The sequence below is a fragment of the Wyeomyia smithii genome, chromosome 2 (genome assembly GCF_029784165.1).
Source record: "Wyeomyia smithii strain HCP4-BCI-WySm-NY-G18 chromosome 2, ASM2978416v1, whole genome shotgun sequence".
NCBI lineage: Eukaryota > Metazoa > Arthropoda > Insecta > Diptera > Culicidae > Wyeomyia > Wyeomyia smithii.
The window spans coordinates 200,267,683-200,292,815 of NC_073695.1; the positions used below are offsets into that span (position 1 = coordinate 200,267,683).

The 25,133-nt window shown below is 39.7% G+C and overlaps 1 protein-coding gene across 1 annotated transcript in view; it reads right to left on the minus strand.

Annotated features, from left to right (window-relative positions):
• The window catches only part of LOC129721484 (coatomer subunit beta'), a 242,767-nt gene that overhangs the window by 44,924 nt on the left and 172,710 nt on the right, over positions 1-25,133 (minus strand). The window contains exon 3 of the mRNA XM_055674114.1: positions 10,765-11,061. Coding sequence (XP_055530089.1) covers positions 10,765-10,869 — 105 coding nt within the window. The 5' untranslated portion in view covers positions 10,870-11,061. The remainder of the gene's footprint in view (positions 1-10,764; positions 11,062-25,133) is intronic.

Sequence of the window (25,133 nt, forward strand, 5' to 3'; positions counted from 1 at the left end):
TGTCTAAACATTGTAATGCTGAAATTGCTACAGTTCCATAGCCAGAGTTGTTTTATTAACGTGTATACCAAAAGAGCAACTCTTCCGGTTTTACAAGCTGAGCCTGACTTTTACGCTGTATCTATAGCAATATCAACAAAACAATGTTTGGACAAATTGTAGAGATAGAGTATCTCTACAAGTGCTTCATATATGACTTGTTCGAATTCTGCCTCCTTGACAAAATACAGCCTAATGAGCATTCAAAGAGCAAAAGAAACCAAGCATGCTCAGCAGTATTGAATTTTTGCTTTCAAATAATTACTATGCGAACTCTCACGTAAGTTGACCCGTTTTGGTAATGGCTAGGGGCACCAAATGTCATTGAAATGGTTGAATAGCTATAATTCTTCATTTTTCCGGTTTGAGCTTTTGGAGTGCACTTTTTTTATTTTGTCGACCAGTGTAATCTTGATAATCACATGAAGATAATGCAGTATCGATAAGCAGTATAATTCTTTCAAAGTAACAGTTCAGTGCTTTCAAAATTATGTACAAAGCAACTTCACTACAAAATTCTTTTGCTGGTTCCGAACATTCACAGCTACGCTTGTTAGAACAGTTATCCTGCTTACACCCTAAAAGACCTGAAAAAATACCAATCGCAATTTCCCCAAATATCCGCTGCTCTTTACTGATAACATACATTCTTATCACACTGTGACGATCAGTTTCAAATTAAAGCATCTGCCTATCGCCATCATTCCGTCAGATTTATCTTCTGACAAGTGGAAGACTTTTCTCCGCCATCAGCATAAATCATATTAGGAGCACTGATACAAGCTCTAGCTTTCACATCCCGAAAAATGGACTGCTGTAGTACGACAGTCAACTCTCTCGTTCCAAGATTAGATCAATGCATTATTAGATTTTCGCTGTTCTGGTTTTTGTCCTGAACCACCCACTCAACCGTCCCCAGGGCCCCTTGGGTAGATTTTGTTGTTTTGTTATCGCCAGCGTCTGGTCTTCTACTTCTACAGCATCAGGTTTGAACATGAGGGTATTTATTATTTTGATCGCTTTCGTGACGGTGGCGACGGCGGTAAAGGAGCAGCACACTGCTTCGAAGGGGAAAACCCGGCACTATAGGCGAATAGGGAAGTTGCCCCTTGTAATGTCACATTCGAACAAGATTGCCGCTGCTGTGCAGGGAAGCAGATAGACAAATTCATTGTCACCAATAATGAATTCAAATGGGAAAATAAACGATTGCGACAGGACCAACAACATGATTACAACACATTTTCGTCTAGCAGGAGAATAGGGAGGGCGGGAAATACGTCCGTTTTAAAACCACCTTCCGGGTCGAAAATCATCACTTGTGTTTAAGGTATTCACAGTATTTTCACGCAACTTCTCACACGAAAGAAGCTCAATTACAAAAGTATCGAAAGTGAAACCGGCAATCGCGGCGAAGCTGCAATCCCGTTAATTCCAAAAACAAAAGCTGAAGCCGTATAGTAATGTGATAACTTTTCAGCAATGAAAACAAATGAATTCAATTTGCTACCCGAAACCTGATGATGATGCCATTTTACGGGGCTGCGGGAAAGCGAGTCGACCTCAGAATGTAGGTACGAAGAATTTCTATTCATTACGACGACGAGCCGACAACGACCACCTCGGATACAAGGCGAACCAAACTCCTCCAATTACTCACATCTCGGCGTTGAATTGGTGCGTGTTCTTTGCTAGCAGCAAACCGCAACTTCCAACTGAACCCTTTTACGAACCGTCGTCGGTCGTACTGGCAGGGATGTCTGAACATATTCCGCTTTACGTAGGTATGTATGTACGTTTACTCTCCACCGCACTCCGTCTGATTGTGGTTTTGCCGTTGGGACTGACGGCGCCACCCGATGTTGGTTGGATCGTCTTTTAGAGGCTCTCCGGCACTCGAATCACATGTTTTCTAAAGATCGTTTACCGCAAGCCCCGGCCATTCTCCGCGCGGTTTCTGCATCTTTGTACCTGTATGAAAGGAGCAGATAATGGGTGTAACGAACACCGGTAGCTGTTGGGAAATGGTGTGAAATATTTGTTTGATGTTTACCGTCTGTTTCCCGCAATGGGGTTTTTAAACCAAAAGAAAGAGACAGAAAGTGTGGCGCTATCTTTTCGATAGAGTGCTACTTTCTATGCGACATGGGGGGATCGGTCAAAAGCACGTCAAAGGAATAAACAACACATTTCGTAACATAAGTTACTAAAGAAAGTTATTTACTCAGGTAGGGCTAGTGATCGACATCGGATCGGTAGAGTGCGGTCCAAAGTTCGATTGAAACGTAATCTAAATAATTTGATTTAATAATGAAGCAGGACGAAACAAAAAAAGATTTCGGGGTATGGAAAAGCAAATATTTCAAAAAATAAATTATATTATATTTTATTTGTTTTATGTATAAATAATTTTATGTATTTTATTTGTTTTATGTATAAATAAAACGCAACAAGTAGCGATACTAGTGACATGAAAACAATCAAACTAAGGGACTTGCTGGCTAATTTGACATCTACCCAAAAACATAAAATTTCAAGCAAAATTGCAAGCTGTTTTATTTTTTCTATAGAAAATGTAGAGTTAACACAACATTTTCATGTAATGAGGTTTTGCCATAATATTCCGTACAAAAAGTAACAGAACATTTTGACCAAAAATGACCAACTCGCCCGCTTTACACTTCTGCCAACAATGATGCAATGATACTTGGATTCCTTCCTGTTTCACCTTAAATTCTTCGTTCCGATGTACTTCTGCGTAAAATATATCCTCGTTATTATTTCTTATCCAATCGCTGTGTTGGTAATTAGGTACTCTTTTGGGTTATCTCATTTATATAGCGTTGATTGACAAGACGTATGTAAAAACAAATATTTGGCTTCTGAGTCCTACCTTGCACCAAAATCCTCCTTCATGCATTTTGGAAGCGGACGCAGAAGCCAGGTTTCTTCTGTTGTTATTTTGACAAGTTGCACAGCAGGCGAGTGAAATGAATTGATGCGCGTTCTTTGCACCCAGTAACTCCTGCAGTAGGCCAGATACAAAGTGTTTTCCATGCTCATGTGTTTCGTTCGCTACCGTTTCATCTGTCTGTCATCAAGTGAAAGACTAATCGAAAATGCCAAAACTCAAATTTGACATTCGTTTTATTACAAGATTATATTATGTGGTGTGTTACTACGGACTAATCGTATGTTATCATCAGTTCAAATAATGACTTATAATTTAAATTGGGAGCTACTCAAAATACAACTACACGTGTTGTTCAAACTTCAAGCCTCAATGTCTTTTGACCATTAGGTTAGGTCTCAATGTATCCAGTTGTCCAGTCAAACAACATATTTACGTTTACGATTTCAATTCAAAAACCAGTTTTCTTTTTCCAGGTTCTCATCCAATTGGATGGACTCAAATACACAGTGATTTAGTTTTCACAAGCAAACCTTACACAAACTTTCAAATATCATTGAAACAACCAAATATTATTGCTTCAAAGTTCGATTTGTAGTATGTTAACATTAACAATGTTCGCTTGATTAATAAACGAAATAGATTTTTTTGTACAAAAAAATATGAAATATATTTTTTGGAGGAAACAAGAGCAAAAAACTAACGCCTTGGAGGATGACTTTAAACTGTTTAGTTTCTTTAACTTTATCATTATTTCAGTAAATCGAAGATTTCTTGACAAAAAAAGTAGGTTTTAATATTAATAATAATCAATATTTTTTATTTTGTTCTAAAATGCGACAAAAGTTCAATCATGAGTTGATTTTCGATGCACCGATGTTTTGATTTACAAGTTTGGATATAAACTACTCTGAATTGCCTGGTTATTTAGTGTATCATTGTAAAACAAACTCACAGGAATATTACAACACAACATGGTTTAAGGAGTTTTATGCTTTTGCGAAGTTTTTATAGTTACTTTTATGGCGACAGGTCGTTAACAATCCACTGGCGAATACAGAATCCGTCTCCACATCACTCAAAACCATATCAATATTGTGTGAAGTTAGCACATCTTTTGTATAAATTTGAAACCAGTAACGGGTAACAACTAAAAATTCGAAAATTCATGACTCATGAAGATACATTCATTGTAAACTAACAAAAATATTGAACATTCGCGAAAGGTCCGTTACCGGCCTCCCGACGAAGTTTTTTTAAGATACCAAAACAAGAGCGTTGTACGGACTTCAAGTCCGCTTTTCGAATGCATCGTTTTATTCTACCGATCAACTGTTCGCACTTCTTTGATTTCCAGGCATTTTTGCACCGAACGAACTCAAAATCCCAAAAAAATCATCAATTGGACGACACTGAGGTGGATTCGTTGGGTTGCGTATTTGGGATACAAATGGAGTCGAGTGGTTATTCAGGAACGTTTGTGTTTTTTTGACGTGCTGTGATGATATTTACTCTGGCCAAATCACACACTTTTCATCTGTATGGTGTTTTGGAAAAAATGGAATCATAATGTTGTTCAAACATTCGCTCTATATTTTGATTGATAGCTAAACCACTAGACTTGGACCATGATTTGACAAAAAGGAAAAAGTCCTTTTCTGCCCACTACTGTGGCCGGTCTCAACTACTTCCCGGCGGAATATAGTTGGGGATCGCAGGAAACAAAACCCAGAACATTTTCGCTTTCAAAATGGTTAACCAATAAGTTTTTGCCAAAATTGTTATGCAGTCCACAGCGAACTGTACAATGCACTTGCGAAATGCTCGTTGTTTGGACGCCATTTTGAACTGAACCGAGCATGCATAAACAAAACAAAAAATACTGGCATAAAGAGAAAAGACAGAGCTTTCATATACATATTCTCATTCCCCTCTGAGCGTGTTTGTTGTGGAGTAAAAGAGCCCCAAAAAAAATCCAAATTTTTAGTTGTCATCCGTTAAACAGAATTTCTGTTGGTCATAACGCAATCGATGCTCTAGCGTAGTTTCAATGTATTAGACAGCTTCAAACCATTACACTTATGAAGTGGGTATTATCCGGTGCTAGTATCGTCATGATATTGGTATTGGTAACATTTTTAAGAATGCTGTTATTGTAAAACAATGCGAATAGTAATCAATACTGATGATTTTGGTACTGACCAGATTAATGCAAATATTTACTGACCGTTTCACTTTTTGTGAATCCGGCCATTGAAAATCATCATCGAATTAATAACAATTGAAAAGACATTGGATTTGTTCAAAACATTTCGCAGTTTACGATGACTCTGATCTATGTGCATTCGGTTCCACATCACTGGCACCAGCGTCAGTAAGTTATGTTGCAACAAGGCTCGCTATTGACTGTTGACTGGTTGTTGATACGCACCGGCTCGCGAAAGTAACCAGCGGTTCTTTGAACGCCCTAAAACTGATCGTTCGCCCGAAACTGAAGTCTGTCGAAACATCACGATTTTTGTGTGCGTAAGGGGCCATACACATACCACGTGGACAGCTTTGGGGGGGGGGGGGGGTCTTTGTGATGTCCACGGTCCATATAAAATTTTTAGAATTTATATGGACAGTTGTCCACGGGGAGGGGGGGGGGTGTTAAAATTGTTGCAACACTGTCCTAATGGCTCCTAATACATACTCTGTTTTCGATCTCTGTCAATGTATTCAATGTACAACGGTTGCGCTGTACGTAAAAGTCGTCTTTATTCCACTCGGTCCATGGCTGCAGTTCGCCAGCTCTGCAGTCTGCGTAGGGTCCTGATCGATCCACCTTGCCCGCTATGCACCTCTCCGTCTCGTCCATGACGGATTGGTTTCAAGAACCATCTTTACCCGGCTATTGTCTGACATCTATACGACATGCCCAGCCCCCGCAACCTGCCACTCTTAGGTGGCTCCCCAAGCAGCTCCTGCAGTTCGTGGTTCATTCGCCTTCTCTACGTTCCGTTCTCCATCTGTCCACCGAACATGGTACGCAACACCTTCCACTCAAAGCCCTCACGGCGTTGGTCCTCTACAAGCATAGTCCATGTCTCATGCCCGTAAAGAACTACCGGTCTGATCAGCGTCTCGTAGATGGTTAACTTGGTGCGGCGATGAATTCTACTCGATCGAAGCGTCCTCCGGAGACCAAAGTATGCACAATTTCCTGCCATAATGCCTAATGACACCTTCCAGGGCAGTGTTAAACAGTAGGCATGAGAGACCATAACCTTGCCTCTAACTTCTTCGGGTTTCGACAGGCTCGATAGTACCCCCGATACTCGAACTACCCAAATCACTCGATCCATCGTCGCCCTTTTTGTAGATGGGACACACAATACCTTCCATCCACTCCTCCGATACTCCAACCAGTGTTTCCCCACCGTATTTCAACAGCTCGCTGGGAAGTTGGTCAACCCCAGCAGCTTTTTTATTTTTCAGTCAGATAATCTCTTTCCCCATCTTCAGGAAATCGGGGGCTGGAATTCTGTTGTCTTCTACTCGTGCACCAAGATCAGTTGCCGTATCGTTCTCGCGCTCTACTGCATCGCCGTTCAGATGCCCACCGAAGTGCTGCTTTCACCTTTCAATCATTTTATACTCGTCCGTAAGGAGGTTGCCGTCCAAGCTCTTGCACAAATCGGCTTGCGGCACGTAGCCTTTACGGGAGCTGTTCAGCTTCTCGTAGAACTTCCGAGTGGCGTTAGCTTGGTACAGCTTTTCCATCGCTACGCGATCTCAGTCCTATTGCTGGCGCTTCTTCCTTCGGAGGGCTGAGTTTTGGCTGTTCCGTGCCTGTCGGTATCGTTCCACGTTCGCTCTCGTACGGTGCTTCAACATTCTTGTCCGTGCTGCGTTTTTCTCATCGACTAACTGTTTGCATTGGCTGTCAAATCAGTCATTTCTATGATTCGGAGCCCTTGTACCTCCAGTCATCTTCAAGAGTAGCTGCGCCAAGATGCTCTTCCGTAGTTAAGATGCTCTGCCTCCAGCTAATGCACATATTCCTGTGCTACCCCGGCTTCCCGCAGTTGCTCAATACTTGGTCGCGGCATTTGACCTTGGCGGGTGTTACGAACCGTCGATAGTTTTGACCGCATACACACAGCTACTAGAAAGTGGACCGAATCTATATTCGTACTGTGGTAAGTGCGAACGTTGATGATGTCGGAGAAGAACCTGCCGTCGATTAGAACGTGGTCGATTAGATTCTCTGTCTGTTGATCGGGTGATCTCCAGGTGGATTTGTGAATATCTTCGCGGGGGAAGAAGGTACTTCGGACTATCATATCAAGGGAGGCCGCAAAGTTTGCAGGTTACCAGGCCCCTTTTAACACTCATGTCCCCAATGACAACTTTTACGTCCCGTCGCGGGCAGCTATCGTGGACCTGCTCTACCTGCACGTAGAACACTTCCTTCTCGTCAATGGGTCTTGCTTCATGTGGGCAGTGCACGTTGATGATGCTGTAGTTGAAAACCGGCCCTTAATCATCAACTTGTACATCCTTGCGGCTGCCACCACATCACGAGTTGGCGCATCTTACCCAGTACTAAGAAGCCGGCTCCCAGCTCGCCGGTGGTGCCACAACTCTGGTTGCGCTATACATATTTTTTTGTGAAAAGTCACAGCAATCGGTGTGCGTTTTAAGAGGACACATTGGTTGATTAAGGTTTGAACTTTTGCGTGTATGTTAGGTACTCCTTGTGGTTCATGCTGACGCTCGAAGACTTCAAGTACTCCCCGGCTGGCCTGAATTGAAAATTGAGGAGTGTCATGCCTCGATAATTACTGTAATAGAGTCTGTGTCCCTTCTCAAAGACTAGGCAAATGAGTCGTTCGCTGATAGTCTTCAGTCCAAGCTGTTAGGATGAGCTGATGTATTGGACGCCACAGCTGCTCATTCTCGGCTTAGAAAAGTTCAACTGGGAGGCCGTCCTTTCTAGCTGCTTCATGTTTTAAGGCTCTTTAAATGCTTCTTTGACCTTGTTCAAGCTTGGAGGAGCCCCAGCTTGTCCATTTTCCTATAGTTCTATCCTTTTTTTGTCAACAGCTTTATCCTATTCGTCGTTCAACAACACCTTGAAATGTTGTTTCCAACGCGTGACCACCAGTGTCTCATCGATTACCAAATTCTCTTCCCTGTCGTTGTCATCAATCTTCCGAGTGTAGTCAGCAGCAGCTCCGTCAGCTGACATCCTCTGGATGTCAAACAGTATCCTCTAGTGCTCGGTTTACATATGTTGGTCAGCCGAGCACAAACCGTTCAAACTATCGACACAAAATGGTGATCCGAGTCGACCTTTGGACCTCAAAAGACCGCACATCAATGACGTCTGAGAAATGCCGACTGTCAACCAGAATATGGTGGATCTGAAAGCAGGCATCGCCATTACAGGTACCAGAGAGCAGGTGGCTACTAATAAAGGGACGGAAGAACGGCCCCCGTCCAACCTGTGTGTTTGCCTCCCAGATGACGGTCTTTATATTATGTTTAGGGCACTTTCTGTATATTTGACCTGAGGAGCTAAAAAAGCTACTCATTCAGGTCATCAAGTTTGTCGTTTGTCGGTGTATACACAATGATTAGACTGTTTTTAAAGAGATACCTCATTTCATAGATCAGCTATCAACTCCGGATCAGACGCTGCTATGCGCCGCCCAATATGGAAAAACAGACACGTTATACATGATAATTTAAATTGCTAGTAATCCGGTGTACAATTTCACCTATGTTAAAAAAATATATAACACATAATTGCACTTATTTTTAGTGTGAAAAATATAAATATATTTTTGATAGATTTCGAGTTGCAATGCGAAGCTGATAAAGATTATGAAAACAAGGGCTCCTTTATTAAGAATTTCACAAAATACGTACCCCGTTTCGAAAAGTGAAAAAAATATCTATAAATTTCAAAAATAGTGTTTTAAGGTGTTTTTCTGTATACAGAAAATCATCCTCTAACATACTTTTTGAAAATTTTGTATTTGATATTTTTTTCAAATTTTGATACTAACGGTAGTACCTAATAACGTTTGCGCTAAAAAAATGGACAAAATTGGACGATTTTTCATAGGTTTACCTTTACACGCACTGACGAAACTACACATGCAGCATCAATCAATAACCCATGAGTCAGCATAGCTCTATCAGTCGAACTCTAACCGTGATGGCGGAAATAGTGAAGCTACTCCGTTCAGAAGCGTGCCCGATCAAAGAACGGTACCCCGTCACGTCGAAAAAGGACTTCGTGCGGCAGCTCCTGGACACTGGATGCGCCCATTCCGGCATCTACAACATCTTGGTACTAATGGACAACAATCAGAGCATTGAAAGAAAGCCCAGTTCCGGACGGCCGATGACCCTGAGCGACAAGAAGCTTCAAAGGAAGACCGAAGGCTACACCGCTGCGTGCGCTCGGCCAGGAGGTCGGTGCAACCGGCTAAACAGTGAAAAAGTACCTGGCGAACATGGACATACGTGTCAGGAAGCAGCAGTCCCATCCACTAGTCTCGGAGCTGCAGGCAATGACGCAGCGGCAGCGCCTGAATAAGATGGTCAAGTCAATTTTCCCGGCAAATCACGACGTGGCGGTGGTGATGCACGACAAGACCTATCTCACCCTGGATGGCAACGACTGGCAGGGTACTTCGTATTTTACCTCCCCCACGAAGGAAGTGAGCTCCGAGATGGAGTTTATTTCACACACCAAGTTCCCCAAGAAGGTTCTGTGGCTGACAATCCGCGAGAAAGGGATGTTAAAGTTGCTCTTCTTTTGCTCCGGACTGGCCGTGAACGGAGTGCCTGTCAGAAGTTGCGTCGTTCATCAAGAAATACCAAAAGGCCGAAGACGCAGTGTTTCAGCCGGATCTAGCGTCGGGCTACTACTCGAAGCGATCGTTGTAAGAGATGGAGCTGCTGAATATCGATATGGTACCCAAGTTGACGGACCCGCCCAACGTCCCCAAGTTGCGTCCCATCGAGGATTTCTGGCCAAGCCTGAGGCGTAAGATCTACTTCAACAATTTTGTGGCAAAAACTGAGGAGGAATTAATAAATAAAACGACGAAAGAAACATGCCTACATGTGTAATTTCAGGATCGCACCATAGGCTCTCACTTCTATACATAAACTCCTATCTCTTCCTCTTCATAGTGCCAGCCCTTGAAAAGTTCAGGTAAACATCTGCTGGATACTGAGAACGAACAACTGTACCTTCTGATTACGAAGTCCTCTCTTGCATTTTATTTCCCAAGCTCAGACCGTAGTACAATACCTTTGTTGACGAATATCAGTGTGAATTTGAACTTGGGCTCTCCTTAACGGACCAAATGTTTCCTTTCGAATTGCAGACTCGGTTTTTACTCAGGCAGGCCGATTTTATCTACACTTGACGGCGGTGGGTTAGTGGATGAAAGATCTAAATCATTCGTGATATTAGTTGGCTTAAAGCTTGACCATGGCTGTTGCGCCTGTTGTTCAAAATGGAAGTCAAAGAATTATCACCAGAAATATTAACACTGTCTAGTTGACTTCAATATCAACACGATGACAAATTCTTCCCGTGTAATATTTACGGTGTAGAAACTCTTTATATTGAATTATATAAAAAATAATATATACTAAACCAAAAATTGACAACAGATTTCGTGTTGTCCAAAACTATCAACTCATCACTCACTAAAAAGGTGTTCAACTTCAAGCCCGAAACTCCAAGAAAACATTAACTCAAGATATTGGTGCTTCACCCCAACCCAGTCATTATTACTCACCAAATTCATGATGTCCACCTCATCGAGCTTCCGCAATCGTTCTTCCCGTCGAAGGGCTGCTTCCTTTTGCTGGTGCCGGCGCTGTTTGTTCTTCAAGTGTCCCATGTTCCGGTCCGGTTAGCCGGCTTGGAGACGGTCGGTTATTTTGTTTTCTTTCTTTTTTGGATTATAGTTATATCCTCCGCGCACTGCTTTCACTTACTATTTCCTTAACTACTTTTTCCCGGTGATTCCGGCACGGATACAGCTCGGTGCGCCTTTCTACTGTCCGTTTGTGGTAACCATTCGATTTACTTCCTGTGAGCATTGTCCGGGAGATGGCGAGGAGGAGAAAGAAAAAGAAAGAGAGAAAAAACGGGAATGAGTGTTGAAGTTATTCGCCCATTTTCGCCAGCTTAAAGATATTTTTTTTTGAATAAATTTTACCATTTCATTCTCGGTTACACTAGTTCACATGGTTTCGAAATTAAGTTTGATTTCATCCAAAGCGCAATACTTTAAATAAAAAAAATTAATATGGTTTCATTTGTGCATAAATAAACAAAAAAATATGTGCTTTTTGTCCTAATAAAAATAGTCTACAGTTTTTTTTAAATTGCATACCTAATACAATGTCGGTACCTAATATCAATCGGGTCGAAATTTTGCTAATCCCTGTCACACTTGAAGCTACTTTTTTACTCTCATACCAGACCCCTAGCGCCAGACGGGAAATGCGGGCTACGGCGCCCCGGAGTGGGTTGTCTTCTTTGAGGAAATCAATAAATTTTCCTGCACGACAACGTGTTGATTCTGTCGCTTCTGCTTATCCACGTACGGGCAACGTTTTATACGGTGGTGAAAGAAAAGGGTGCCTGCAGAGAAGTCCTTCCACAGTAGAGCACTAATGGATCCGCAGGTTCGCAGTTGCGAAAAATTGGCGAAACATACAAAGAAAGGGTCGTAAGAAAGAAGTAAGCGGAGAGATTGGAGCGGGCCGAAAAAAATTCAAATTTTCCATTGCCCTTCGCAGTTTCCACCGGCTGGCCGACGCGACAGTTGGGAACAATGCCGAAAGGAATTATTCTTTAATGTGCGAGCCGAGGTCGCTTCATGCTAAAATTATGCAACCTTTCGGAAGTTGCTGTCTGCATTAATCTTTTATGACAGGTTTACTTCGAAATCTTTATTCGTTGGATTGTGTAACCCTTTTTCAGATCGATTTGAGCAATTTCGTTCGGCTTCGGAAAGTTCGATTGAGTTAAGTTAGCATGTTGTTGTCATAGTCGTGCACAGAATTTACGCTTGGACGGGGGAATATCTGTTTTTTAACACGATTTTCGTGTTGTTTTGTGTGTTTTGGCACTTTGATGAACGTTTGATTTGCCCTTGTTAACTACAATTTTTGGTTTTCAATATTTTCATGACGACTATTTAGTTTATTTCTTAACTCTCAAAAGTTCGAACCCACAAAATCGCTCCCGTGCGCACGGCTCTGGTTGCTGTACATGACAAGCTAACCATAGATCTTTGTAAATCGGTTCGAACTGGAATTGTGACTGAAAATTTAAAGCCGTCGGCAACGAACTTCGCTTTCATCGAGAGTCAATAAAATATTCACCACATCAGAACCAGAATCCCGATGCCTGTTCCGAGAAGCGGACCTCTCGGTGACGAGGAAAGATTGAAACCCGAACGGCGCAGGACCAACCGTTCCGCATCATGTCCGGCAAAATCGATACCGGCTGCTTCTATCCGTTTTAGTTCATGTTTTACCGCCGGGGGTGGAAATAAACACGCGTCGATCGAAGCATGCGATGGGATCCGAGCATAATTCGGATGGCTGGTGTGTGTGCTTAGGCAAATTGATTGTGATGTAAAACATTGATCTCCGACCGGTATCGGTCGGTAACGCTGCGACGATTGCCACCGGCGGCGGTGGTTCAGCTGGATGGAAATAGGTACTGGTTTAGCTGTTTGCTTTTGTTAGGCGAGTGCAACATGATTTGCGGCAGTGTTTGGTTCAATCATGAAATTCTTGTTGTTTTCTAAACGAAAATTTTGCTGTGGAATTGCTCGGTCCGATTCCAATTTCGGCCGTTATTTTCTCACCAAGGAGATGATGAAAATAAAAACTGCTTTTCGCCTGCGTTCGAAAACACAGCACTGACCCAGCATCCTGATTGAACGCTATGCCTGTCGGAATTGTTTACGTTAATTTGAATTTCAAATGTCAAACGTCATTAAATGTGCATTCTGTTGATGATATTTCCCGTCCGATGGTCTGGTCGAACCGGTTATCCTTCCAATCGCCCAATCGCTAGTAAATATTTTCCCTCTGCTTTGCCCAGATTGTCACCGCTTTATCGTACCGGGTGGAACCGACCAAGCCTGAACGCGGCCAGCACATGAATAATATATCGAAATGGAAATAAATATTTTCGTGATTTGTTTACAACTCGATTTATTAATATAAAACCATGTAATTCATCGTGCGTTAGGCTTCTGGAGTGCGGCAGTGTGGGCCGAACATTTTGCAGCCTCGAGCGATCAAAACTGACCTCTCGTCGGGGATGAGTGGTGTGTTAATAACTCCAAAAAAAAAAAAAAAAAATTTCAGTGCGTCTTGAACTGTCCTACAGATCAGACGTTTTTTCGGTTGCTTGTGGACTGGTCTTTGACTGCCTATAGCTTCAAAGTTTGTGTTTTGTCAGTGTGTCTTTTGAAGACTACCTGAAAGTTATTTCCCATCAGTCTTTCTCAAGACTACCTACTTTTGAATTTAACATTTGTTTTAACTTTTTTCGTATCACCTGAAATGGCTGGACGGAAAATGAAACCTCGCATCGCTGCGGGGAGGAAAAGAGAGGCATCTCTTTCTGACACATCGAGTGTCTGTAGTGACAATCCTTTTGATATTTTGCCTGAGCAAGAAGCTGGTGAAATGGAAGTTACCAATAATGAAACTATACAAAATATAAAATCTTTAAAAAAGGAGAAAGTTCCACCTATTGTGGTAACTATTTCTTCTGAATTTAATATATTCAAAAAGGAACTTTCAACGTTTGTTTCTGACGTTAAAGTTACCTATCAAATTGGCCGTAGAGGTGAATGCCGCTTATTAGCCGACTCAGTAAAGGGTCGTGATCGTCTTGTTCAGTATTTAACTGACAAGATGTACAAATTTTTTACATATGACACCAAGAACGCCAAGCCGTTCAAGGTTGTCTTGAAAGGTCCCACCAACGATCAAACCGTTGATGAGATCAAACTTACTTTAACAGAATTACTTGGCATAGCCCCTACCCAAGTAATTCTAATGAAACAAAAATCACGAGGCGAAAACAGTCAGAGAACTGGAATTTCCCTTGTTAATTATTTAATTCATTTTAACCGCAATGAGGTTAACAACTTAAATTTTTTTGAAAAAGCACATGCTTTGTATAATGTGCGTGTAAAGTGGGAAATTTATAGGAAGTATGGCGGAGGTGAAAAGCATATCACCCAATGCCGTACTTGCCAACGTTATGGCCATGGTTCCAAATTCTGTAACATGGACCAAAAATGTCTTAATTGTGGAGACTCTTCTCACAAAAAGGACACATGTCCTGTGAAAGAGAGTAAAAATTTTCGCTGTGCGAATTGTAACGGCAACCATATGTCAAATTTTTATCAATGCCCAGTCCGTTTAGCAATTGTTAAGGCAAGGCAAGGTAAACAAAATTCAATTTCTCAATTAAAACCAACTTCAAAACAAAATTCTCCAAGCGTACCAGTGACGCATAGTTTACCTACTCCTTTGCATACCCGTTTAACTTATGCACAGGTTACAGGTAGTTCGAACATTATATCGCCTAGTGTTGGTAGTTCGAAAATGACCGTTAATATGGGTAAGCAAAGCACGCTAGAAAATAATTGTACACCTATTACTCCAGCTAATATTGCTGCCGAAAATATTTTTTCTAATGTCAACTGCCTGGGGCCTATTACGGCAGGTAAACTTTCTTTTTTGCAACAGGCAATGTTCGATCTTATGAACGCCATGTTGCAGGCAAAATCAATGTTTGAAGCCATTCAAATAGGCACAAATTTTACTATTAAAATTGTTTCTAATTTAAAATTTAGCAATGATTTTAAATAAAACAATTAAAATATTAAATTGGAATGCTCGCTCATTGAAGGCCAATGAGAATGAGCTTTTTAATTTTTTAACAGTAAATAATGTGCATATTGCAATTATTACTGAAACATTTTTGAAACCTAACATAAAATTAAAATATGATCCCAATTACGTGGTTCATAGATATGATAGGATTCAGGGTTCCGGCGGTGGAGTTGCAATTGTTATTCATCGAAAGTTATTGAAACTTTGGGAATTGAAGTTCAAACTGAACTTGGGATTTTATTTATTGCCGCAGCATATTTACCATTTCAATGCACACGCGAGCTCAAAAATTATTTTAAAGGTGATTTACAAAAACTCACCAGAAATCGTTCGAAATTTTTCATAATCGGCGATTTTAACGCTAAACATCGTTCATGGAATAATTCTCGAAGTAATTCCAATGGCAAAATTTTATTCAATGATTGTTCTTCAGGATACTATTCTATTTTGTCTCCGAATAGTCCTACATGCTTTTCTTCTGTAAGAAACCCTTCAACAATTGATTTGGTGCTGACAGATCAAAGTCATGTATGTAGTGATTTATTCACACATGCTGACTTTGATTCTGACCATCTTCCAATAACTTTTTCTTTATCACATGAATCAGTTTTAAACCCTATGAGCTCTGTTTTTAATTATAACAAAGCTAATTGGGAAAGATACAAAAATTATATTGAGAGAAATTTCAATAATGAGCTTGATTTGCAAAACGAAGTGAATATTGATTCCGCTTTGGAAGCATTAAAATGTGCAATTGTTGATGCCAGGAATTATTCTGTTCCAAAGGCTCAAGTGAAATTTGATTCACCAATAATTGACGAAAATCTTCAACTTCTAATTCGTTTGAAAAATGTCCGCAGACGTCAATATCAACGTTCTCGTGACCCTGTTTTTAAAACTATTTATAAAGATTTACAGAAAGAGATTAAACATAGATTTACTCTTCTGAGAAATCAAAATTTTGAGACTAAAGTTGAAAAATTGAAACCATATTCAAAACCATTTTGGAAGCTGTCGAAGATTCTTAAGAAACCTTCAAAGCCTATTCCAGTTTTAAAAGATCGTGAACGTTTTCTTGTATCCAATGAACAAAAGGCTCAAAGACTTGCTCAGCAGTTTGAGAGTGTTCATAACTCAAATTTAAATTTTGTGAGTCCAATTGAAAATGAAGTCACACGTCAATTTGATTTAACTTCTTCCCAGAATTTTCTACCTGCAGAAATAATTGAAACTAACTTGAATGGGATTAAATCAATTATTAAAAATTTCAAAAATATGAAAGCACCTGGTGACGATGGAATCTTTAATATACTAATCAAACATATCCCTGAGAGCACAATGGAATTTTTAGTGAAAATTTTCAATTGCTGCTTCAAAATTGCATATTTTCCCAAATTATGGAAAAATGCAAAAATTACTCCCATTTTAAAACCGGATAAGAACCCAGCTGAAGTTTCAAGTTATCGACCAATCAGTTTGCTTTCTTCAATAAGTAAACTGTTTGAGAGAGTTATTCTTAACAGAATGATGTCACACATCAACGAAAATTCAATTTTTGCAAATGAACAGTTTGGATTTCGCCATGGGCATTCCACAACTCATCAATTGCTCAGAGTTACTAATATGATACGAGCTAACAAATCTGAAGGTTATTCCACTGGAGCTGCTCTTTTAGACATAGAAAAAGCATTCGACAGTGTTTGGCATAAAGGTTTGATTGCGAAATTGCAAACTTTTAATTTTCCAATTTTCCTAATCAAAATTTCAAAAAATTATCTTACTGATCGAACTCTGCAGGTTGTCTATCAGAATTCAAAATCTGATAGATTTCCTGTCAGAGCAGGTGTGCCTCAAGGTTCAGTCTTGGGTCCAGTCCTGTACAACATATTCACTTCAGATCTTCCTGATTTGCCTCCAGGATGCACAAAGTCATTGTTCTGCGATGACACAAGCATTTCCGTAAAAGGAAAAAGTCTTCGTGTCATATGCAGTCGATTGCAGAAAAGTTTAGATATTTTTTCTTCCTACTTGCAAAAGTGGAAAATCTCTCCCAATGCTTCTAAAACTCAAATGATAATTTTTCCGCATAAGCCTAGGGCTTCTTTCCTCAAGCCAAACAATAATCACGTTGTCAAGATGAATGGGGTTATTTTAAGTTGGTCCGACAAGGTTAAGTACTTGGGACTTATTTATGATAAAAAACTTATTTTCAAAGAGCACATTGAGAGTATACAAGCCAAGTGCATCAAATATACGAGATGTTTATATCCTCTCATTAACAGGAATTCTAAACTTTGTTTAAAGAACAAACTTTTGATTTACAAACAAATTTTTAGACCAGCAATGCTTTATGCTGTACCGATCTGGTCAAGTTGCTGTTCAACAAGGAAAGAACGCTCCAAAGGATTCAGAATAAAATTCTGAAAATGATTTTGAAGCGTCCTCCTTGGTTTGGTACACTCGAATTACATAGACTTACTGGTGTTGAACCATTAGAAGCTATGTCAAATAAAATTATTAACAATTTTCGACAAAAATCGTTGCAATCCTCAATTGCTACGATAAGCTCTCTTTATAGCCAATAAGTTAGCAATTAAGTTAGTTGTAAGTTTACTTCCCCTTTTCTGACAAGTAGGTTTAAATCCCTACGAATGATAAGTCCTAATTGCGAAAGCAAACAAATCCTAACAATTAAAATTACAAATTTCTAACAGTGTTGAGAAGTCACCATTTGTGATTGGACACACATACTCATTATTTACTAATATTTATCATAAATACTTAAGCTACTAACAAATCCCCCCTTAAAAAAAAAATAAAAAAAAAAACTCCAAAATTTGCATACCTACTTTGGGTGGGCTTGTCACAAATGGATCAGAACTGTGGCCGGGTTTTGCGTGGGCTTCGAAATAAATGTCCTTTAAGGTTCAGCTTGAGCTGTAATAATAATATTCACAGAATTTACCACTGAGACGAAATTGATTGAAGCTTATAAAAATTTTCCAAGGCTTGTACCGTTATAAATATTAATCACAAAACAATGCAAACATATCCCCAATTTCTAGAAGACATAATGACCAGAAAATTAAAAGAAGCAAAATACCACAGCAGGAATTATTTTAAAATTTAACCGTTCGAAGGAGCAAAAAAAATGTCTCTGAAACCAGAATAACAGCTCGAAAAGTGATCTCTAATCAGTGTCTAATGACTTGAAAAAGCAACTATAAACAAAAAAACAAACTCACGAAAAAAATGTATCAATCCAAAATGGTTGAGAACGCTCCAGGGGTTCCAGGGAAAAAATTAACAAAATTGATCCTGAATTTGATTCAAATTCATGAAGTAACTCTAACGAGAGAAAGTAAAATGATTCGAGCTCAGCCTTATAATTGAAAAACACTCTCGTGTCCACGTGGACATTTACAATGCCACCTCCACCTCCCGTGGACGTGAACGTTTTAATAAACCTCTTACCCCCGCTCCCCTAAGTTAGCCATGTAGAATGTGGACGGCCCCTTGCGAAATATTCAAGTTCATTTCAGGGTTGCCAAGGTTTTTGCAGTGTCACAACTTTCGAAAGTATAAGTCTTGATTCACATCAATCGATAGACTATCAATCCAAACTTGTTAAATTTGAATGATGTTAAATTTCTCTATTTTTTTGTGTGTGTGAATGTAGGTGTATGTAAGTTTGAAAGTAAGATCGCAGACAGACGTCCAAGCTAAGTTCCAAACTTGTGTAAAGATTTTTGTAGAAGCAATTCGTAATCAGATAGCGCTACCAATGACGCCAGCCTAGTACACCAGTGAAAAAAAATGTTAGAGCAAAAAGGTCACCTCACGGCGCTAGTGTAAAAGTGATTTATACGCAATTCTTTTTGAAAATTTACATAGAATTTTCGATCAATGTTGTTCTTGCTTGGACGTCTGTCTGTGGTAATACTTATCATTCTGCCTCATTTTCACAGAGAAAAGCTTTCTCTCTTCTTGATCATATATACTGTCCATGAATGCATAACAGCGGAACATTTAGTATCACTTTTGAAATAATCCTCAAAAACTTCTTCCAATTACGTGTGCTCTCGGAAATCATAAGAAAAAGCTATGTTTATTGCTAAAAGATGGCAAAATATAAATTTTGGTCAATGCCATGTTTCAAATAAACGCAAAACAGGCTCAGAGCTGGGAATAACTGGTAGAAAATCATAGTAACTATTAATAAAAGACCAATTGAAATGAACTAATCGAAACAACAATAAAGGATGGCAAAATATAAATTTTGGTCAATGCCATGTTTCAAATAAACGCAAAACAGGCTCAGAGCTGGGAATAACTGGTAGAAAATCATAGTAACTATTAATAAAAGACCAATTGAAATGAACTAATCGAAACAACAATAAACGTATTACCTATAAAAGTATGCTGCAATATATATTTACTAAAATTAGTTGCAAATCAAAAACCTTTTCTCACAATTCCCAACTGATAACATTGCAATAAATAAAATTGGATTTGTGCTTGGATGTGCTTGGAATCATTAACAATTAAAAAGATATTAGAGTTATTAAAAATATTTTGAGTTAAACTATAAGAGAATTTCTTTATTTCTTTGGGTCAGTGCCAACCTGGTGTGCGAAAACTGACACATTTTACGGTGCGCTCCGGAGGTGCTGTCAGCTCAATACTGGGTCCAAACCAAGTTGAAAAGTCAGCGTGTATATGAGCATGTCATCGTACATGACGAAATGACTGAGACAGGCACCCTCTGTATGTTTGTTTGTGTTGTTGCTCATTATAGTCAAAATCGCTAATTTTTTTCCGAAAATATCAAACCCGTTTTTTGTTTGGCCCCTAGGGTGACACTTTTTATCATAAGGTTGCTCAAAAAATAGACTTTTTTCAAAACATTTAATTTGAAAAAAAATATTTTTGAGTCGTTCAACCGATTTTCAGTCTTTTGGACATTTGCAAGAAAAAAATCAAAATGTACTTTAAATAACATTAACCATGCAAAAATTATGTTACAAACCGGTTTATGTCGTTTTGTGAGGTTTGAGACACAAAAGTTTCCTATTTGATTTTAATTTATCATGAAATTTTAGTTTTGAGATAGATTTCTTAAACTTTAAATGCCGCCCTAATTACCATGCGTTTTCATTGAAAAAACTACTGCGATGCAGTATCATGATGCAATCCGTATTTTACCATTTTGGAAGATTGCATTGCAGTCAGGGCTGATAAAAATCATTTTAAATACCGGAATCCTGTTAAAAATTACAGCCAATCTTTTTCAATTTACACTTCCAATGAACGCAGCGCCCTTTCAAACACACTAGAATTTCATACTTGAAACGAGCTGCCACACTCCGATGAGATAATTCACGCGCATCGTTCACGTTCACGAAATAAAAGTTTCTGGAAACCCTGTCAAATAATACTCACCGTTCCTTTGGTAAAACGAGAATGACGTTATCAACGTGACGCTTGCTGTCGTTATCATAGTTAAACGTTAAAATTTCTTTCGGTGTGTCATTTTTCTTATCCATCACTAGCTGCGTAATGCTACTGTACAGTACACAAACCAAGTTTACAACATTACAGTTCACAAAATTAAAACTCAGAATAATAAATTTTCAAATATCAAATGAATATCAAAGGAACACGCTTTCACTGCGCCTGACGGATGATTTGGGTTTCATTTTTTACGAATACTGAGAAAACGGAGGAAGAGAGAATGAAGATTGCGTGGAAGCGAAATGTTTCTTTGTGATGGTAGAAAAAAGCACTGACGCAATTTTTCACTTTCATGCAAAAGCGCTGAAATTTTTCAGCCCTGATTGCAGTAGCTTATCCCAATTCAGACGCATGGTGGTTACGACTGACATTAAAGATTGAGAAAAACCTATTTCCAGAATTAAAAAATACCTTCGTGAAAATTTAATATTTTATGTGAAATTGTAAGGAATTGTAAAAAAAAAATAGAATATAGGGTTTCCTGTGTCTCTACAAAATACAGTTCTAAAATTTTTCGATAACGAACAACTATTTGATTTTGCAAAATTAAAACAAATTTTGGATATGTCTTTTTCGCATGGAATTGCTGTATGTTAGAGCGGCCTACTCGGAACGTTCCGGGATGGAGTTTCCTAGAATTCCTGAGTCCCGGGAAATAATTATTCAAATCCAGGGACATATTTTCTTCTAAAAACATTTTTTAAATCGATTTAAAATTACAGATTCTGCACACTTTCGTACAATGCTGAGTAAAATTTTAAACCCATGTACTTATGAATGACTTTTTTTTCCTCTGTGTGGACTCATCACTGCGACCAGAGACATATTGATCTATTGTGATATTGCCCAGGTGTTTTCTGTACTCCGCACTTCATATCATTGGCAGTATCACTATTGAAGGAGATGACACGCTTTTTTTATTTACATCCGTGCTTGTGTGTGAGAGTTTACCCTTTCATTTCAAGCTCACTGCTCTACTATACCGAGCCTCTATTCTATCCTACCAATATCGCCAAATTACAATTCCCTGAACTGAGGCTACACCTAACGTTCCTCTCTGGCCAGGTTTATCCTAAGAGGGACTTATTATGTCAAGAGGAAGGAGTCTTATCGAAACCTCGTTCCTCGTGCCAATATCGCCAATTACAATTCCCTGTAGAGGGTAAATATTTCTGAAATCAGTTTTATTATAAGAAGGACTTATTTTGTCAAGAGGAAGGAGTCTTATCGAACCTCGTTCCTCCTACCAACACCGCGTCACAATCACAATTCCCTGAAGAGGTACTCATGCTTTACCTCTGGTCAGGTTTATTATAAGTAGGACTTATAATTTTGTCAAGAAGAAGGAGTCGTATCGAAACCTCGTTCCTCCAGCCAAGACCGCGTCATAATTACAATTCCCTGAAGAGAACTATTATACGTTACTCAGAACAGTTTTACTATAAGAGGGACTTTTTTGTTAGGATGAAAGTCAGCAAGGGTACTATAGAATTCAGCTTAAAGGAAGGGTATGTAGTAGAGAGCCTGAGAATGAACCCATGTTAAAGTCCTTTGACAACCAAATGGCCTGATTCTACTAAGATTCGAACCCACGACCACTCGCTTATCAAAGCGGACTCTGTAACCTTGCGGCTACGAACCTCTCTTCCCCCAATGTTAGGGCAGCTCAAAGGTTGTAATTAGCAATCGATTTTGAACCGCAAAATGCTTTCTTCAAGGCAAATAAAAAAATAATTGAAGGTTAATAATTTTCTGGCATCAACACAAGCAGACATTCTGTGCGGGATGTAATCAAATTTTGTTGTATTTTTTTTTTTTCTTCACATAACATTTATTTGACACGGCACAAATACAATTTAATGTTTAACGGCGCCAATTATGTCTGATATAAAAATTTTGTTGTAGTTGTCTAATTTTCACTTTATTTAGTAAACCCCCCACTGTAGGGGCAGCGCAAAGGCTGCGATCAGCATAACCGACTTTGAATAATAAACTGCCCTGTTAGAACGCATTCACAAAAGCAGTTAGTTCGACTATGCAGAGCTAATATGAAGTCGATACAATCAATCAGCATAAACAGAATTTCGTCGTCTCCCAGCTGCCAAGTTGCAACATGATGCAACACGCAACAGCGAGCAAACGAAATCGCTTGATGTTACAAACCGTAATAAGATACGGGTTAAAACCGTTGCGTGTGTGAGAGCACCATCGGTGTTTATTCGCTGGATACAAAAATCAAATGCGAATTGTGGAATAATTCGTCTAAAGAACATAAGGAAATGGTAAACCTGAACTGAAAGGCGTGGCCTATTACGTAGCACCCTTCGGCTATAAAAGAGTGTTTCTGGGAAAACTAGCTACATTCATTAGTCGGAGGGTGAACTGGATGGACCGTTTGGGTTGCGCCTGTGGCTGCCTTCAAATTAAACAAATCACTTGCCCTGTGGTTGGTCACCACGTCTCAGGCCTCTGCCTGAGAACGAACGCCAACGCGAGCGATCGGGCGAGATTTTTGCCGTACATCAGCCGGCACTTCTTCTAATGGAAAAGTTGGATCATTTTGTTCAGAAGAATATTGCTGTCGGTAATATTACAGAGATGCGATTGCATTATATCCGATATGGAATTGAACAATTGTTCTTTTGAGGACAAATAAAACACTTAATTTGAAGAGTTAATAGCTCTGGGTACCAGTAGCAGTATGGTAACAACCTCAGCGGTAGGTGCGGCCGGTACTTCCACGAGGCGGATGTTATAAGGAAGTAAATGGAAGCAGCACGGCGAAACAGTTCGGGTGTGCTTAGACGCGCGTCATTTTTCGTTGTTGATATTATTCCCCACATAAAACGACGCGCTTTTGTACGATAGCGGCGGTATAAGTGGTAGATGCATTTGTCAACACTTACTTTAGTAAAGCCGAGTCTAATTTTCAATGTGAAAACACCTTTCTATTGTGTTAGCCGTGCGCATTAGGCCTCTGCCAGGCTAAATGCGAAAAGCGGGGCGAACCGATTCGCCCGGCCGTAGGTTAATGTACAGCCGTAAGTAGAGCTGTGTAAAAGTATCCTACATCAACCTTGCGGTCGTGGCTTTGCACACAACCCTCCTGTGATTTTTTTTAAATGAAATGTATGAAAACTAGCCCCCCCCCCCCCTTAGAAATTTTCCTTAGTTGTGCCCATGTGTATACGATACATATTTTGATCTCTGTCAATGTATTCCTTGTACAACTTTTGCGTTATACGTTTCACGCATTGGTTGTACGAAGTCAGAGCAAATTTAGTGCGAATTGGAAGGACACATTGGGTGATTGCTTGAACTTTCGCGTGTAGTAATATTAATAGCGAATTTCTTCATCGCCCACCTTGTCATGACCTGGAGTCAACCTGACTGCTGTCAAAGCCCTTCTTTATGCGCTTGATTTGGCCAAGTTTTGACCTGGTAGCACCTTCCAGGCTCACCGTAGAATTTGTCAGTTTTAGCCCACCCGCTTGGGCTTACAGGGTGTTTAATAAATTCGAATACACTTTTGAAATGTGTTAAAAAATGAAAATACAAGATATTCTTTCCTGAAGCAGTCTTTATTGAGAACCTTAACGAGATATTAACGGAGAGCACACCCTCTTTGCTTGAGACGTTTTTCAAATTGGATCTTAACGCTTTCTTTAAGTTCGCTCTGCTTGGCTAGCATATACGATCATACATGAAAGTCCAGAGGATTAGGACTCGGGGAGCTGGGAGGCCACAAAGTCTATTTAAGCATGGACGATATTCGCCGTATGAACCGGTGTACCGTCCAGTAGAAGAACATAATGATCCTTCCCGCAGAGGTTTCGAAGTGCCAGGATCACAACCTTCTCCAGAACATCGATCTTATAGTACGCGGCGTTGATTTTCACGTTTTTCTCGCTAATCACTAATAGGAGCTTCCCTCTCTTGAATACGGCCCGCAAATCATCACTGATGTGGTGCCCTGGAACCGCAGCATGTTTATTTGGGACTGGCTGACCCGGCAAACTTCGTCCCGCCCATGTTTGTGTTTAATTAAATAACTTTAAACATTCCAAATTCAGTGATTGCTTGCGATGTGTTTATAGTTTACAAATGCACGACGAATCGGCTATAGGATATGATCAAAGTAAAAAAAAAAACAAATCGTTTGGAATGATTGGTTTTATTGGAATGACAGCATCCTCGACTTTTGGCTTCTGTACATCACGTTTATTCTGAAAATATTAATATTGGGTGGTATTCTATCTGTTTGGGCTGTTTTTCTAGCATCAATCTGACACCGGAAATACCTATATTGGGTGATATTCAGTTATTTTGGTTGTTTTCTAGAAACTGCAAGTGGTCATCTTTAAATTCTAAATGGTGTCCAGGATCAATTTAGTATTATTCGGTCAATTACGGCTGTTTCCCAGAAGTTACCAGCTTACAATTCAAAATGGTGTCTGAGGTCAATTTTTAACTCCTTGCATCATTCTGGTTCCGGAGATACTTATATTGGGTAGTATTTGGTCACTACAGGCTGTTTTCCAGAAACCGAAAGTCGACATCTTGGACTTCAAAAATTGCATGTGAAATCAATTTCTGTACTCTGGGCGCCATTCTGGTTCCGGAAACATTCATATTGAATGGTATTTGATCATTTTCTACTGTTTGTCCGACACCAGAAGTCGTCATATTTGGATTCAAAATGGTTTTTTTT